The sequence below is a fragment of the Nycticebus coucang genome, chromosome 12, assembly GCF_027406575.1.
Source record: "Nycticebus coucang isolate mNycCou1 chromosome 12, mNycCou1.pri, whole genome shotgun sequence".
In the NCBI taxonomy this organism is placed as follows: domain Eukaryota; kingdom Metazoa; phylum Chordata; class Mammalia; order Primates; family Lorisidae; genus Nycticebus; species Nycticebus coucang.
Genome location: NC_069791.1, coordinates 16,007,953 through 16,024,032, shown reverse-complemented (window position 1 = coordinate 16,024,032; position 16,080 = coordinate 16,007,953). Strand labels below are relative to the sequence as shown.

Here is a 16,080-nt window from a genome sequence, read left to right as displayed (position 1 = left end):
ATTTAAAACCCTAAGTAGGCCAGGGGTTAGAGGCCAGGCTTGGTGGCTCAAACCTGTTATCCTAGCAGTCTGGGAGGCCAAGGCAGATGGGTCCCTTGAGCTCAGGAGTTTGAGACCAGCCTGAGGAAGAGCAAGACCTTGTATCTACTAAAAAATAGAAAAAATGGCTGGGCATAGTAGTGCACGCTGTAGTCTCAGCTACTTGGGAGGCTGAGGCAAGAGGATTGCTCACGCCCAAGAGTTTGAGGTTTCTGTGATCTATGACACCACGGTAGTCTACCCAGGGCACAGAGTGAGACTCTGTCTCAAAACAAACAAACAAACAAACAAAAAAAAACCCCAACTGAGCAGAAATGGCTAGTTAATGGCATCTCACTTCATTCTAGAGGTAGAGTCCTAAAAAGAAAAACTGTAGGCTACAGACTAGTTTACCAAGCATAGGATGGTATTTAATGTGACCAAAGGTTACTGCATTAAGGCGTTACCATGTTTGGAGCTCAGAATGCTTTTCTTCTTATGTGGACATTCTGACATGATAGGACCTAAGTGGAGATGTCTTTGCATGGTTTTAATTAGATTTGCTCTAAAAGGATGAGGTCTTTGTCTAGTAAGCAGGAGAGATATTAAAATTCAGAATAAAATTTGGGTGTAATAGTACAAGTGAAGCCATTGGAGAGAGCCTGTACAAATCACAATTCACATAATGTAAAAGGAATAGGACAAATGTGTTTATCAGATTGAAAATCTTTTTCAGGCCAGGCATGATGGCTCATGCTTGTAATTCTAGCACTCGGGGAGACTGAGGCAGGTTGACTGCTTGAGCTTGGGCATTGGAGACCAGCCTGAGTAAGAGTGAGACCCAGTCTGTACTAAAGATAGAAAATCTAACCAGGCATTATGGTAGTCCCAGCTACTAGGGAGATTGAGTTAATCGCTTGAGCTCAGGAGTTTGAGGTTACTATGAGCTATGATGCCAAGGTACTCCACCCAGGGCAATAGGGTGAGACTCTGTCTCAAAAATAAATTAAATAATTGAATAATAAACAAATAAATAATCTTTTAGTTGCAGAGAGAGAGTCTGTATTAACACTTGATAAGGATTTAGGAAACTAAGAACTCATTCGGGCCAATAAAGACACAGCAGGAGACAGAAAGGGCATGTGGTGTCAGAGGAGATGGGTGCTAGTCTGCTGAAGGGGAGCAGGGTGCAGAGCACACCTCCTCTACAAACACACTGAGAAGAACACACTGTAGGAGAGGGGCGCAGCCCAGGGAACGGAAGGAAAGGAGAACCTGAGAGAAAGCTGAAAGTTGAGCTCACATTAGGAGGAAAGTAGAAGGCAGGAGCAGAAATTAGGTACCGGGAGCAGGAAGCAGAAGCTGCAAGAGACAAACAGGAACCTTCGATGAGTACACAGCATTTGGCAGCCCTGGAGTGCTTTACTGCACCTGAACCAAAACTCAAGAGACTCAGTTTCAAGAATACGACCGCAGTTTCTTTCCTTTTCAAGAAACTCTGCTAATCATGGCAAAAGAGCTTTCATAAGCCCTCATCCTCTCAAGGAGTGTCTCTTTAGCAATTCTTTAGTGTCTCACTACATCCCACAACTGACCCACAAAGGCTCTGTCTTTCAGGAAGCCTTCACCCTCCCCATTCCTCCTCCTTAACATCAAATTAATAGACTGCTAGCTCAAACAATTGACTCACAAAGGCTTCTAACTTGCCAAACTCTTCTTGATATTATTTAAGGTTTATGAAGCAGCTGCTCAAGGCCCTTACAGTTTTATAGAGACAAGAGGATCATAACATGGTATCACGCCAAGTCATAGCGGCCACGGCTGTGCCTTCCCTTTATTTTTCCTGTCCTGGGCTCTCTGCCACTTTTCTGTAATTGCCCCCATGTCTATTCAGACAACAGGAAGCATAGTCATTGCCCAAAAATCTCTACCATTATCATAGGCCTGGCAGACATCCTGCCCATGTCTTCATGGCATGCTTAGACTGGGCACAGCCACATAAATACCACTAATATGAGAATGTTAGACATTTTTTCTCTCAACAATGTATGTTTTTCTCAGTAAGAGAAGACTTTTTTTCATTCTCCATCTCCCATCATTTTGTTCCTACTACATATAAAGTAAAGCACCAGGATCCCAGGTACCATATCAAAGTTCATACAGTCAGTTATGGAATTAGAAGTAAAAATGCAGGAAAACAGCCTTGTTGTATGGCAAGAATGAGCCATCTTGAAATGAAACCCCCATGACATGTTGCCTCCTGCATACCAAGGTATTCTGCATGCAGCAAGGTCTTTAAACAATGCCCATAGCACAGATAACCCCTCATAAAAAAGCAATGTCTGTAGCAAAGACAACCCCTCATAAAGATGGTTATCTAACTTCCCCAGTGGCCCTGAGTTATACAAGAAAGCCTGAGAGACATGACCAGCCATACATAGTTTATCAGAAAAGCTTGCTATGTAAAGGGTTTTTGGACTTCAAGTACAGGGTTCACCATCTCATAGCTTCCCAGGCATTGCTTCTGTTCATAAGTCCCTATTGAATGTTTCTTTCTGAGAGAGATTTGTCATCCTCTTTCTTTGGCCCCTCAGCTCCCTTGGCCTTTGAAGGTAGGTTTACATATACCTGCTCACTGCGGAACAAACTCAGACCTCCTGACTCACAACCAATACAGCATTTTCTAAATTGTCCTGGAATGTTAAACTTCCATAAGTAAAGGAAACTCTGGGGAAGAGAGCAGATGCTAACCCAAATGAAAATAATCTCACTACAGCACTTTGAGCAAACTACAGCTTCACTTTGTTTCAAATTAAAATATGTCAACCTGGCTTGGCACTCATAACACAGTGGTTACGGCAACAGCTACATACAACGAGGGTGATGGGTTTGAATCCGGCCCAGGCCAGCTAATCAACTGCAACAAAAAAATAGACAGGCATTGTGGTGGGTGCCTCTAGTTCCAGCTACTTGGGAGGCTGAGGCAAGAGAATCACTTAAGTCCAAGAGTTGGAGGTTGCTGTGAGCTGTGACGCCAAGGCCCTCTACTGAGGGCAACATAGTGAGACTCTGTCTAAAAGAATAAATAAATAAGTAAAAAATAAAATATGTAGACATATCTTAAGATGTTCTGGAATGAATGAGATAACATGTAAATAATTTATGTTCATAAACACTGTCCCACATAAGGAATTATTTTAGACTCTCTGTTGATGAGCATCTACTTAAAGTTATTTTTCCAATAAATACATATGGCTTCGTCCTATTCTTTCACTCTCTTGTCTTAAACATACATTTTTTTAGTCTAATAAAGATCCTAGTTGGCGTATCAATGTGAGGGGTGGAGCAGCAGCTGGCAATAGGCAGTGAAGTTATCTAGCTTTTAGGCATATTGAAATCAGAAGAAAATTCTGTATTGATGTAAGCCTCCATTCCTTATACAGACCACCAGAAAAAGCCTTTCATGCTCCTTCCAGTATGTGTAAAATATCTAGGTAATGAAACTGCAATTCTCCACTACATAGTAAATGGTTGGGCCAGGTCTCTGTAGCCTTAACCATTCCCCGGCTTACTGTGAAACTCTTTGTAAAAAGGATTTTAGGTAATATAATCATATCTTAAACAGACCTCTCTACCTATAGAGGAAAAGTTAGTGCTCCCAGAAAACAGTAATTAGTAGGTAAGTGAGAAAAATTCTAGATGCCTTTCTATTGTAATTGTGATAGCTCTGCAAAACAACAAAGAACTTCCCACACCCTGTCCATAGTGGGAGGGAGAGCTGGCAGGTATGGAGAGGAACATTGTAATGTGTGTCCTTTAATGCAGTCTGCCATGTTCTTTCCCAATATTCATCAGGAGGGCCAGCTAAGGAAGCCTGGAACTGGGCTATCCTGGATGCAGCGGGGGAATAAGCAGGTGTTCCCCTGGGCCATTTCCGCCGTCGAGCCAGAACATCTTTTTGAGAATAAAACTATAACTTCGATTTCATTAGCACCACCTCTCAGCATCTGAGCTCTACGGCCAGTGTTCAAAGTGTACAAAATCCGTACTTTTAAACACCTCTATTTTTTTTCTTGATTAAGTTAAATCTTTTCAAATTTTTAGTTGATTAAGTTAAACCTCGAAATGAATTGAGTCTCTCTACTTTAGATGTCCTATGTTCAACAACAGATAGGCACTAAGGAACAGTTTTTTCCAGGATGTGTGGGATCCAAAAATCTATTCTGAGTGAACAACTTTATTCTTAGATGTATGGGATTTCTCAAAGTGGAACAACTTCTGCAGCACAGTCTATAAGCCATGAGACCAGTTAATGCCATCAGGTTCTCCTATAAATATTTACAAAAATATCTACATAGTTGCCTGTGGACCGTGTAAAGGGGAACTTTGAGGAAGAACAAATAAACTGCCCTTAAATAAAACTGGAGATGTAAGAGGGTCCCACCAGGTTCTGTGCATCATGATCATTTGAGCTCTGGACTGCAGGTAAACATGAGGAGCCAGGCCAATTCAGTCTTTAAATAATGCTCAAACCCTGAGCTGCATGTCTGTGAAGGCTGGGCTATCTGCACTCTACTGCTGAGTGACCAGGGCCAAAGGAGCAGGCAATGGCCCGAGGCAGGGGCTTTACTTTCGTCTCTTTTCCTAAGTGAGGCATGTACCTTACGTCTCACTCATTAGCCCAGACCCTGCGCTGAGTTCTTAGACTAGTCAGGACACTTCTCTAGGTCCCTTGGTCATACAGAAATCAAGACCAAGTCAGATTTGTTAGCCATTCTTGATCCACAACCACCCCTGAGTATTCACATCTAGGCTGGGTTGCTACTGAAAAGGAAAGTAACCCAGTGGCTTGCTACTTTTAGGACTCCAGATACTAAAAAAGCAAGTGCTGATGGCAACACTACCAGACCTTCAAGGCTAGAACAGAGTCATGCTGACTACACGTGCAGATTCAATCACCATGATTGTTCCATCTTCTTGGACTTGCTTTCTCTTGTTACTTTCTTCACCTTTTGTTCCTTTTTTTTTTTTGAGACAGAGTTTTACTCTGTTGCCCTCGGTAGAGTGCCATGATGTCACAGCTCACAGCAACATCAAACTCTTGGCCTTAGGCGATTCTCTTGCCTCAGCCTCCCGCGTAGCTGGGACTACAGGCGCCCACCACAACACCTGGCTATTTTTTGTTGCAGTTGTCATTGTTGTTTAGCTGGCCTAGGCCGGGTTCGAACCCGACACCCTCAGGGTATGTGGCTGGCGCAGTAACCACTGTGCAACGGGTGCCGAGCCCTTTTGTTCCTTTTTAATAAACCTACTCTCCTTATAAATCTCTGCTTCCATTATAATTTCATGTTTAGCTTCTTTCCTTCCTGCCCTGCCCGAAAGTCTCATTCATTCAATGAATCTGTGTGCCTTCTTATTTAACACATTCATCGTCCTGTCTCCTCACTGGAATGTGCCGTGAGCATGAGAAACTTGTCTTTCTTCTTTGACACTATTTAATCCATCCTTTACATTCTGAAGCCCCCTTTCCTTTTTGTTCTATGTCTTCTTATACTTTTCGTGCCCTAAAACTGTCAATCAGGCACACAGTTAAGAGATATAAACATGAGGTTTAAACATAAGTTTAAACCACCTTAAAACTAATTCTACCTATTGAGTTTCTCTCAAACACTAGAACTTTTGAAACACAACCCAGCTACTTAAGAGAACACCAGAGAAGAAAGACACTAAAGAAATGTGGGTATGTTGGTTATTTATCCAAATACGTGAAGCAGCACTGCATTAGCAAAGTGTTCATTTAAAATAAGGCAGTTAATAAGCTTAAAATAAGTTTAGAATTTTTTTTTTTTAAAGAGAATATATGGTTGACTTTATTTTTAAAAATATAAATTAATATATATTAGTTCACTTTTTAATTTTTATTTTTTATAAAGCTGGGATCTGGATATGTTGCCCAGGCTGGTCTTAAACTCCTGGCTTTAAGGGATCTTCTTTTTTTTTTTTTATTGTTGGGGATTCATTGAGGGTACAATAAGCCAGTTACACTGATTACAATTGTTAGGTAAAGTCCCTCTTGCAATCATGTCTTGCCCCCATAAAGTGTGACACACACTAAGGCCCCACCCCCCTCCCTCCATCCCTCTTTCTGCTTCCCCCCCCCAGAAAGGAGAAGCATGAATCCTATGTACTCAATCTTGATATGAGGACAATTAATGACAATTAAGTTTAGAAATTTTTTTGAGACAGTGTCTCAAGCTGTTGCCCTTGGTAGAGTGCCGTGTTGTCATAGCTCACAGGAACCTCCAACTCTTGGGCTCAAGTGATCCTCTTGCTTCAGCCTCCCAAGTAGCTGTGACTACAAGCACTTGCCACAACACCCTACTAGTTTTAGAGATGGAGGCTCTTGTTCAGGCTGGTCTCGAACTCCTGAGCTCAAGCAATCCACCTGCCTCGGCCTCCCAGAGTGCTAGGATTATAGGCATGAGCCACGGTGTCCGGCCTAAATTTAGATGATTTTTTTGTTATTGTTGCCCTCGGTAGAGTGCCTTGCGTCACAGCTCACAGCAACTTCAAACTTTTGGGCTTAAGCAATTCTCTTGCCTCAGCCTCCCAAGTAGCTGGGACTACAGGTGCCCACCACAACACCCAGCATTTTTTGGTTGTAGTTGTCATTGTTGTTTGGCAGGCCTGGGTTGGGTTGGAACCCGCCAGCTCCTGTGTATGTGGCTGGCACCCTAGCCGCTGAGCTATAGGCGCTGAGCCAATATAGAAGATTTTTTAAAATTGGGGAATAGGCATGGTGGCTTACACCTGTAATCCTAGCACTCTGGGAGGCCGCGGTGGGTGGATTGCTTGAGCTCAGGAGTTCAGGAACAGCCTGAGCAAAAGTGAGACTCTGTCTCTAAAAAAATAGCTGGGCGTTGTGGCGGACACCTGTAATCCCAGCTATTCGGGAGGCTGATGCAAAAGAATCACTTGAGCCCAAGAGTTAGAGGTTGCTGTGAGCTGTGACATCACAGCCCTCTACCGAGAGCAATAAAATGAGACTCTGTCTCAAAATAAATAAGTAAATAAATAAATAAATAAATAAAATAGGGGAATAAAAAGTTGATAGATTGAGAAGCCTAGTAAAATTTTAACATCCAAAAATTTTATAAACTTCTTACTCTTAACATTTAATGTACCCCAGTGTAAGTATTGCTTAAATGCCAATTTTTACAAAAAATGGACTGGCCAATCTCCCAATTCAGTGGACACATTCCTTTTTTAAAAATACTAACAACCGGGGTGGCGCCTGTGGCTCAGTCGGTAAGGCGCCGGCCCCATATACCAAGGGTGGCGGGTTCAAACCCGGCCCCGGCCAAACTGCAACAAAAAAATAGCCGGGCGTTGTGGCGGGCGCCTGTAGTCCCAGCTGCTTGGGAGGCTGAGGCAAGAGAATCGCTTGAGCCCAGGAGTTGGAGGTTGCTGTGAGCTGTGTGAGGCCACGGCACTCTACCGAGGGCCATAAAGTGAGACTCTGTCTCTACAAAAAAAAAAAAAAAATTCTAACAACTGGGCGGCACCTGTGGCTCAGTGAGTAGGGCGCCAGCCCCATATACCGAAGGTGGCGGGTTCAAGCCTAGCCCCGGCCAAACTGCGATAAAAAAATAGCTGGTGTTGTGGCGGGCGCCTGTAGTCCCAGCTGCTTGGGAGGCTGAGGCAAGAGAATCGCGTAAGCTCAGGAGTTGGAGGTTGCTGTGAGCCGTGTAACGTCACGGCAGTCTACCCGAGGGCGGTACAGTGAGACTCTGTCTCTACAAAAAAAAAATGCTAACAACCAATCAGCTTATTGTTAAGCTCCTCAAAGCAGAGAACCACTATCTTTAAGATGACACTGGACATCTCCATCTATGTGCTGTTTTAATTAACAGATTTGTCATATTTCTCATTTTGTGGGCTTTCCCTTATTTATAGATTAATGAACTGGAACATTTTTTTTTTTTTTTTTTGCCTCAGCCTCCTGTTATAACACCTGGCTATTTTTTGGTTGTAGCTGTCATTGCTGTTTGGCAGACCTGGGCCAGGTTCGAACCTGCCAGCTCTGGTGTGTGTGGCTGGCACCTTAGCCACTGAGCAACAGTTGCTGAGCTGAACGCAAACATTTTTCACAAAATCACATTACGACCCGGACACAGGGGCTCATGCCTATAATCTTAGCAATCTAGGAGGCCAAGGCAGGTAGACTGCTTGAGCTCAGGAGTTCAAGACCAGCCTGAGCAAGAGCAAGACTCCATCTCTAAAAATAGCGGGGTGTTATGACGGGTGCCTGTAGTCCCAGCTACTTGGGAAGCTGAGGCAAGAGGATCACTTGAGCCCAAGAGTTTGAGTTTGCAGTAAACTATGATGCCATAGCCCTCTACTGAGGGTGACAAAGTGAGACTCTGTTTCAAAAAAAGAAAAAAAGTCACATTATGTTATTTAACTTCAGGTTTAAAAAAAAAACTTTCCTAAGTTTTCCAGATTTCAAACTAAGGGTCATCAGTGAGTCTTCTCTTTGCTGGCCCAAACACCTGGGCAGAAGGCAGCAAGATTTCCTAGGCAAGTGATTGGCTTAAGTGTGCCTATTTCTAATTATCACCCCCAGGAAAGCAAAAACAGGTTGTAACCAACATAATAATAAAAAGTACAACCAGCTTTACTAGTAAACCAAGGTCTAAAAGCTCAGAGACAAACTGCCATCATACCTTCACTGCTTTGGGAGGAGAATTTTCAGGAAGGCTGGAGGCTGTGGCATCCGAAGTTAGTGGCTTGGGATGGACAGGCTGTTGGACTTCACTCTTAACCTGGAAGTTACCTGCAGGAGTCACAAAAGGAAGTCATTTTATAGTATTGCATGGGAAATCTCAGAGAGAGTTCTTTCTTTTTTTTTTTTTTTGAGACAGAGCCTCAAGCTGTGGTCCTGGGTAGAGAGCTATGGCATCACACAGCTCACAGCAACCTCCAACTCCTGGGCTCAAGTGATTCTCCTGCCCCTGCCTCCCAAGTAGCTGGGACTACAGGTGCCCACCACAAGGTCCGGCTATTTTTTGGTTGCAGCCGTCATTGTTGTTTGGCGGGCCCAGGCTGGATTTGAAACCAACAGCTCAGGTATATGGGCTGGCGCCTTAGCCGCTTGAGCCACAGGCGCCGAGCCAGACAGAGTTCTTTCAAAAAGCAAAGTCTGGGCGCTTTCTGGTAAAAACAGGTCCTTTGAACACCAGGAAAAGCACAGCTTTTCTGTTGAAGAAAATCCTAACACCAAAAGCTGTACTCCTTAGGTTTTTTCAGGTCCTCTTACAAATCAGGTTCTTAGTAAAGAGGCTTTCTTATCCTTTGCCACACATAGCAGAAATGAAAACCACCTTATATAAAGAACTTTCTTCCCTTGGACTGTCATTTTTTTTTTTTTTTTGTAGAGACAGAGTTTCACTTTATCACCCTCGGTAGAGCGCCGTGACGTCACACGGCTCACAGCAACCTCCAACTCCTGGGCTTAGGCGATTCTCCTGCCTCAGCCTCCCGAGTAGCTGGGACTACAGGCACCTGCCACAACGCCCGGCTATTTTTTGGTTGCAGTTTGGCCGGGGCCGGGTTTGAACCCGCCACCCTCGGTATATGGGGCCGGCACCCTGCTCACTGAGCCACAGGCGCTGCCCTGGACTGTCATTTTTTTGAAACAGAGTCTCACTTTGTCACCCCTGATAGAGTGCCAAGATGTCATAGCTCACAGCAACCTCAAACTCTGGGCTCAAGCGATTCTCTTGCCTCAGCTTCCCAAGTAGCTGGGACTACAGGCACCTGCCACAACACCTGGCTATGTTTTAGAGATGAGGTCTCACTCTGGGTCAGGCTGGTCTCAAACCCATGAGCTCAAGCAATCCACCCACCTCGGCCTCCCAGAGTGCTAAGATTACAGCGTGAGCTGCCTCACCCAGCCTGGACTGTCACTTTTTTTTTTTTTTTGTAGAGACAGAGTCTCACTTTATGGCCCTCGGTAGAGTGACATGGCATCACACAGCTCACAGCAACCTCCAACTCCTGGGCTTAAGCAATTCTCTTGCCTCAGCCTCCCAAGTAGCTGGGACTACAGGCGCCCGCCACAATGCCCAGCTATTTTTTGGTTGCAGTTCAGCCGGGGCCGGGTTTGAACCTGCCACCCTCGGTATATGGGGCTGGCGCCCTACCAACTGAGCCACAGGCGCCGCCCTGGACTGTCACTTTTAAAGGCTGCTTATAGACTTTGATTTTTTTTTTTTTTTTTTTTTTTTGTGGTTTTTGGCCGGGGCTGGGTTTGAACCCGCCACCTCCGGCATATGGGACCGGCGCCCTACTCACTGAGCCACAGGCGCCACCCTGATTTTTTTTTTTTTTTTAATAGTTAGCATTCCTAATAACTTCTAGGGCAGCGGTTCTCAACCTGTGGGTCATGACCCCTTTGGGGGTTGGAAAATACATATTTTCCGTGGTCTTAGGAACTGAGACACTGCTCCTCTGTCTGTCTCCTGGCAGGTCCGCCCACATGCAGATATGCCCACATATGAGTACCTGGTGTTAGGAAGGTTGAGAACCACTGTTCTAGGGTATTTCAACTGAAGTAGGGAAAAATGGGGGAATTTGAGAGCAGAAATGTTATACCATATGTGCATGTGGTATGTGCTTGTAACCTGACGCTGTCTTTTGGTCAGTCCCATAGAAGATTATGTAAAAGAGCTCTGTGAAGTCTTTTGTATAATCATTGAAGTACCAACTGCATGAGTTAATTTCCTGCCAGTGTATTCATCCCATGGAAATCAGAAGAGGCAAAGAAAAGCCATTTATGTAGCCACTAAGAAACCACAAAAAGAATTCCTTAAAATCTGAAGTTGAGGGTGGTGCCTGTGGCTCAGCGATTAGGGCACCAGTCCCATACACTAGAGGTAGTGGGTTCAAACCCAGCCCTGGACAAAAACTGCAAAAAATAAAATAAAATAAAATTAAAATTAAAATAAATTAAAAAAAATAAAATATAATAAAAAAATCTGGAGTTGAGTCAACAACATACTAAAAGATTAAGGCTTATTTTTCAAAATACTTTTTTGCAAATTTAGTCAAAACTCAGAAAAATTTCTAGTCTAAGAAAAATGACTACAAAAAGGAATGTTATTGAATTCTAGCAGCAAGAGTTTTTGTCTGAAATTTTAAGGTAGGGCTTACTAGAAGTCTGTCTAACTCATACTTTTATTATTATTTTTTTTGAGATAGTCTCACTTTGTCACCCTGGTAGAGTGCCGTGGTGTCATATCTCACAGCAACCTCAGACTCTTGGTCTGAAGCACTTCTCTTGCCTCAGCTTCCCAAGCAGCTGGGACTACAGGTGCCTGCCACAATGCCCAGCTATTTTTAGAGACAGGGTCTCACTCTGGCTCAGGCTGGTCTAGAACCCTTGAGCTCAGGCAATCCACCGACCTCGGCCTTCCAGAGTGCTAGGATTACAGGCGTGAGCCACTGCACTGGGCCTCATACTTCTAATTTAGTTGTGGAGTTTTTAGTGACTAGTAAACTAGCCTGGGGAGAAGCTAGAAATCATTCATTCATTCGAGACAGGGTCTTGCTCTGCTGCCCAGGCTGGAGTGCAGTGGTACAATCATAGCTTACTGCAGCCTTGAACTCATGGGCCCAAGCAATTCTCTTTGCTTCACCCTCGGGAGTAGCTGGGACTACAGGCATGTGACACTATCCCTAGCTAGTTTTAAAATGTTTTATAGAGATTGGGTCTTTCTATGTTACTCAGGCTAGTCTCAAGTAATCCTCTCACCTTGGCCTCCCAAAATGCTGGGATTATAGGCATGAGTTACCATGCCAGCCCTTATATTTTAAAATGATACACTGAAAATCAGAATCAAAATGGAGGTAGTAGGTGGGCATGGTGGCTCACAACTATAATCCTAGCACTCTGGGAGATCAATGTAGGTGGACTGCCTGAATTTACAGGTTCAAGACCAGCTTGAGCAAGAGTTAGACCCTGCTTCTAAAAGTAGCCAGGTGTTGTGGCAGGCACCGATAGTCCCTCCCAGCTACTCAGTAGACTGAGGCAAGAAAATTGCTTGAGCCCAAGAGTCTGAGGTTGCTGTGAGCTATGACACTATGGCACTCTACCAGGGGTGACAAAGTGAGACTCTGTCCCCAAAAAAAAAAAAAAGACACACGGCGGCACCTGTGGCTCAGTGAGTAGGATGCCGGCCCCATATGCCGAGGGTGGCGGGTTCAAACCCAGCCCTGGCCAAACTGCAACAAAAAAAAAAAATAGCCGGGCATTGTAGCGGGCACCTGTAGTCCCAGCTGCTCGGGAGGCTGAGGCAAGAGAATCGTGTAAGCCCAAGAGTTAGAGGTTGCTGTGAGCCGTGTGACGCCATGGCACTCTACCAAGGGCGGTACAGTGAGACTCTGTCTCTACCAAAAAAAAAAAAAAAAGACACAGTAAAGTGAAAAATCAAACTTTTTCTTGAGACTGAGTCTCACTTAGTCCCTCTGGGGTTGAGTGCTATGACATCATAGCTCACAGCAACTTGAAACTCTTGTGCTCAAGTGATCCTCTTGCTTCAGCCTCCTAAGTAGCTGGAACTATAGCACCTGCCACAATGCCCGGCTATTTTTAGAGACGGGGTTTTGCTCTTGCTCAGGTTGATCTCCAACTTGTGAGCTCAAGTGATCCACCTGCCTCGGCCTCCCAGAGTGCTGGGATTATAGGTGTGAGCCACTTCGGCCCAAAACAAACATTTTTGTTTTTGAGAAATAGGAGGTTCAAAATTATTTCAAAATAGGATGAAAAGGTGAAAAAATTCAGCACCAGTAGGAAAATCTCTAGAACCTGGCTTGGTAGTGAACTACAGAACAATTTAGACAAGTAGGGAAATATATTTTTTGGTAGATACAGGGTCTTACTATGTTACCCACACTGGTCTTGAACTCCTAGCCTTAAGCTATCCTCCCACCTCAGCTTCCAAAGTGCTGGGATTGCCAAGTGCAGTGGCTCACACTGATAGTCCCAGTACTTGGGAGACTGAGGAGGGTGGATTGCCTGAGCTCACAGAATAGAGACCAGCCTGAGCAAGAGCAAGACTCCATCTCTAAAAAAAATTAGCCAGACATTATGGCGGGTGTCTGTAGTCCCAGCTACTTGGGAGGCTGAGGCAAGAGAATCACTTGAGCCCAAGAGTTTGAAGTTGCTGTGAGCTACAATGCTGTGGCACTCTACCAAAGGTGACCAGGTAAGACTCGGTCTCAAAAACAAAACAAAAAAGTGCTGGGATTACAGGCCTGAGCCACCATACCCAGCTGATTATATATATATATATATATATATATATATATATATAGTTGTTGTTGGGGATTCATTGAGGGTACAAGAAACCAGGTTACACTGACTGCCTTTGTTAGATAAAGTCCCTCTTACAATTGTGTCTGGGAAAATTGAGACAGAGTCTCATTATGTTGCCCTCAGTAGAGTGCTGTGGTGTCACAGCTCTCAGCAACCTCAAACTCTTGGGCTTATGCAATTCTCTTGCCTCAGCCTCCCAAGTAACTGGGACTACATAACATCTGGCTATTTTTTTTTTGGGGGGGGGGTTGCAGTTGTCATTGTTGGTTAGCAGGCCCAGGCCGGGCTCAAACCTGCCAGCTTCAGTATATGTGGCCAGCACTCTGCTCACTGAACTACAGGTGCCAAGCCTGGAAAAGATATTTTGAATAGGTTACCCAAATACTATTTTTTTTTTCCTTTTTGAGACAGAATCTCATTTTGTTGCCCTTAGTAGAGTGCTGTGGTGTCACAGCTCACAGCAACCTCAAACTCCTGGACTCAAGTGATTCTCTTGCCTCAGCCTTATAAGTAGCTGAGACTACAGCCTGGCTATTTTTAGAGATGGGGTCTCGCTCTTGCTGAGGCTGGTCTCAAACTTGTAAGCTCAAAGCTACCAACCTGCCTCACCTCCCAGAGTGCGAGGATTACAGGCTTGAGCCACCAAGCCTGGCTTTCAAATACTATTCTTTATCCTCATAAATCAATACGGTCGTTTTAAACTAAACTTCTATTAAAATGAAATTTCAAAATCAGAACCCTGAAAGGGTTCTGTACAAAATGTAGGATAAATTTAATGAAGAAGCATCAAAAGTCAGTTTGTCCCAAGTTAACCATATTTAGTTGAATTTAACGTCTCCTTAAGCCATGAAATGTATAAAGGATATTCAAGCATCAATGCTTAAAACCAAGTAAAGTATTCAATCTGTTAAACTGGTGGACTTGGTATGTTATTTTCTCAGCACTGACAGTAATGGGAACACCCCTGAGCCAAACATGGACAGAGAACAAGGGCCTCACCCAGCAGGTTTAAGAACATATGCTTACGGGAGTCATCTTCAGGAAGGGTGGAACGAATTGCTGGACTATTCTCAGTTGCAGAAACCTACCAAAAAAAAAAAAAGGTGGGGGGGGGATTAAGAATCACATTAAAAATAAAAGAGCAAACTGTTGTTAATGCCATAAAAACCTGCTGACTCCAGTCAGTCCCAAGCTGCCTGGAGGATATAACGGGCACCAGAACAGCTGAGCATTTAAACAAGAGGCAGCAAAATGTTTTTTATGAGGATATTAACATGAGACTGCACTCAACTGCCAAAAGCGTGCATCATCTCCCTTTATAAAAGAACTTCAAAACAGATCTTTCTACTCTTTGAAAAACAAAGCAAAACAAAATTTTCTCTTAAGGAGAGAAAAGCTCCTTACCCTATAACCGTAACTCACTCCAAGGCAAGAGAAAGTATTTAAATAGAGGAACTATTCTTATTTTTCTCATGTTCCTATTTTTTTTTTTTTTTTTTTTTTTGAGATAGAGGTTTCACTTTGTCACCTTTGGTAGAGTGCTGTGGCATCATAGCTCACAGCAATCTCAAACTCTTAAGTTCAAGTGATTCTCTTGCCTCAGTTTTTCATTTTTAGTAGAGATAGGGTCTCACTCTTGCTCAGGCTGGTCTTAAACTCCTGAGGTCAAGCAATCCACCCATGTCGGCCTCCCAGAATGCTAAGATTATAGGTGTAAGCCACCGAGTCTGGCCCATTTTCCTAATTGTTATTTCCCAGACAAACACATTCTGTGGAAAACAGATTGCTTATATAGAAAATCTTTTAATAGCTATAAAAACAAATTTACTTAAGATTAACCTCTAGTATTATCTTCAAGGATAGTTTCCCTTTCAATCCCATTCTAAAAATGGCAATGTTTAACAAGACAACAGATCATAGATACAGGTGTATATATCTTTTGCCCCACAAACCATCACACTTAAATTTGTTGTTGTTGTTGTTGTTGAACTTGGGCTGAGGCCAGGTTCGAACCCGCCACCCTTGGTATATGGGGCTGGCGCCCTACCCACTGAGCCACAGGTGCCGCTCCATCAAATTTAAATTTAAAAACTCTCTATTACCGGGTGGCGCCTGTGGCTCAGTCAGTAAGGCGCTGGCCCCATATACCGAGGGTGGCGGGTTCAAACCCAGCCCCGGCCAAACTGCAACCAAAAAATAGCCGGGCGTTGTGGTGGGCGCCTGTAGTCCCAGCCACTCGGGAGGCTGAGGCAGGAGAATCGCCTAAGCCCAGGAGTTGGAGGTTGCTGTGAGCTGTGTGAGGCCACGGCACTCTACCTGAGGGCCATAAAGTGAGACTCTGTCTCTACAAAAAAAAAAAAAAACTCTCTATTACCACTCTCCCTCCTTTCTACTGGTCCCTAGGCCTTTCTGATATCCTCCTCCACACCCAAAATCATGAAGGGTCAACAGGTGACCTAATGTATACTCTTCATATAATTTTCTTTCATTCAGATTCAGGGATTTTATGGGCAATGCTGATTGTTTCTATCAGATGTCTAATAAACTGAATAGATTTACAATGGAGATTAAGTTGTTGGCCGAATGCATCTGAATTTCAGGATGGTTGTTTTTTCCACTATTCCACTTTTCATTACAGAAATTCTGACAGGGCATAGAACAAACAGTATAATAATAGCCAACAT

At 43.9% G+C, this 16,080-nt stretch overlaps 1 protein-coding gene across 3 annotated transcripts in view; it reads right to left on the bottom strand.

The window, feature by feature from the left end:
• Positions 1-16,080, bottom strand: part of LIMA1 (LIM domain and actin binding 1) — a 116,252-nt gene that overhangs the window by 9,554 nt on the left and 90,618 nt on the right. For 2 of the 3 annotated variants that reach the window (XM_053557084.1, XM_053557085.1), the window contains exons 8-9: positions 14,396-14,480; positions 8,745-8,854 (exon numbers count right to left, since the gene is read on the bottom strand). In XM_053557084.1, the coding sequence (XP_053413059.1) occupies positions 8,745-8,854; positions 14,396-14,480 (195 nt within the window). The remainder of the gene's footprint in view (positions 1-8,744; positions 8,855-14,395; positions 14,481-16,080) is intronic. The other variant, XM_053557086.1, reaches the window with a different exon arrangement.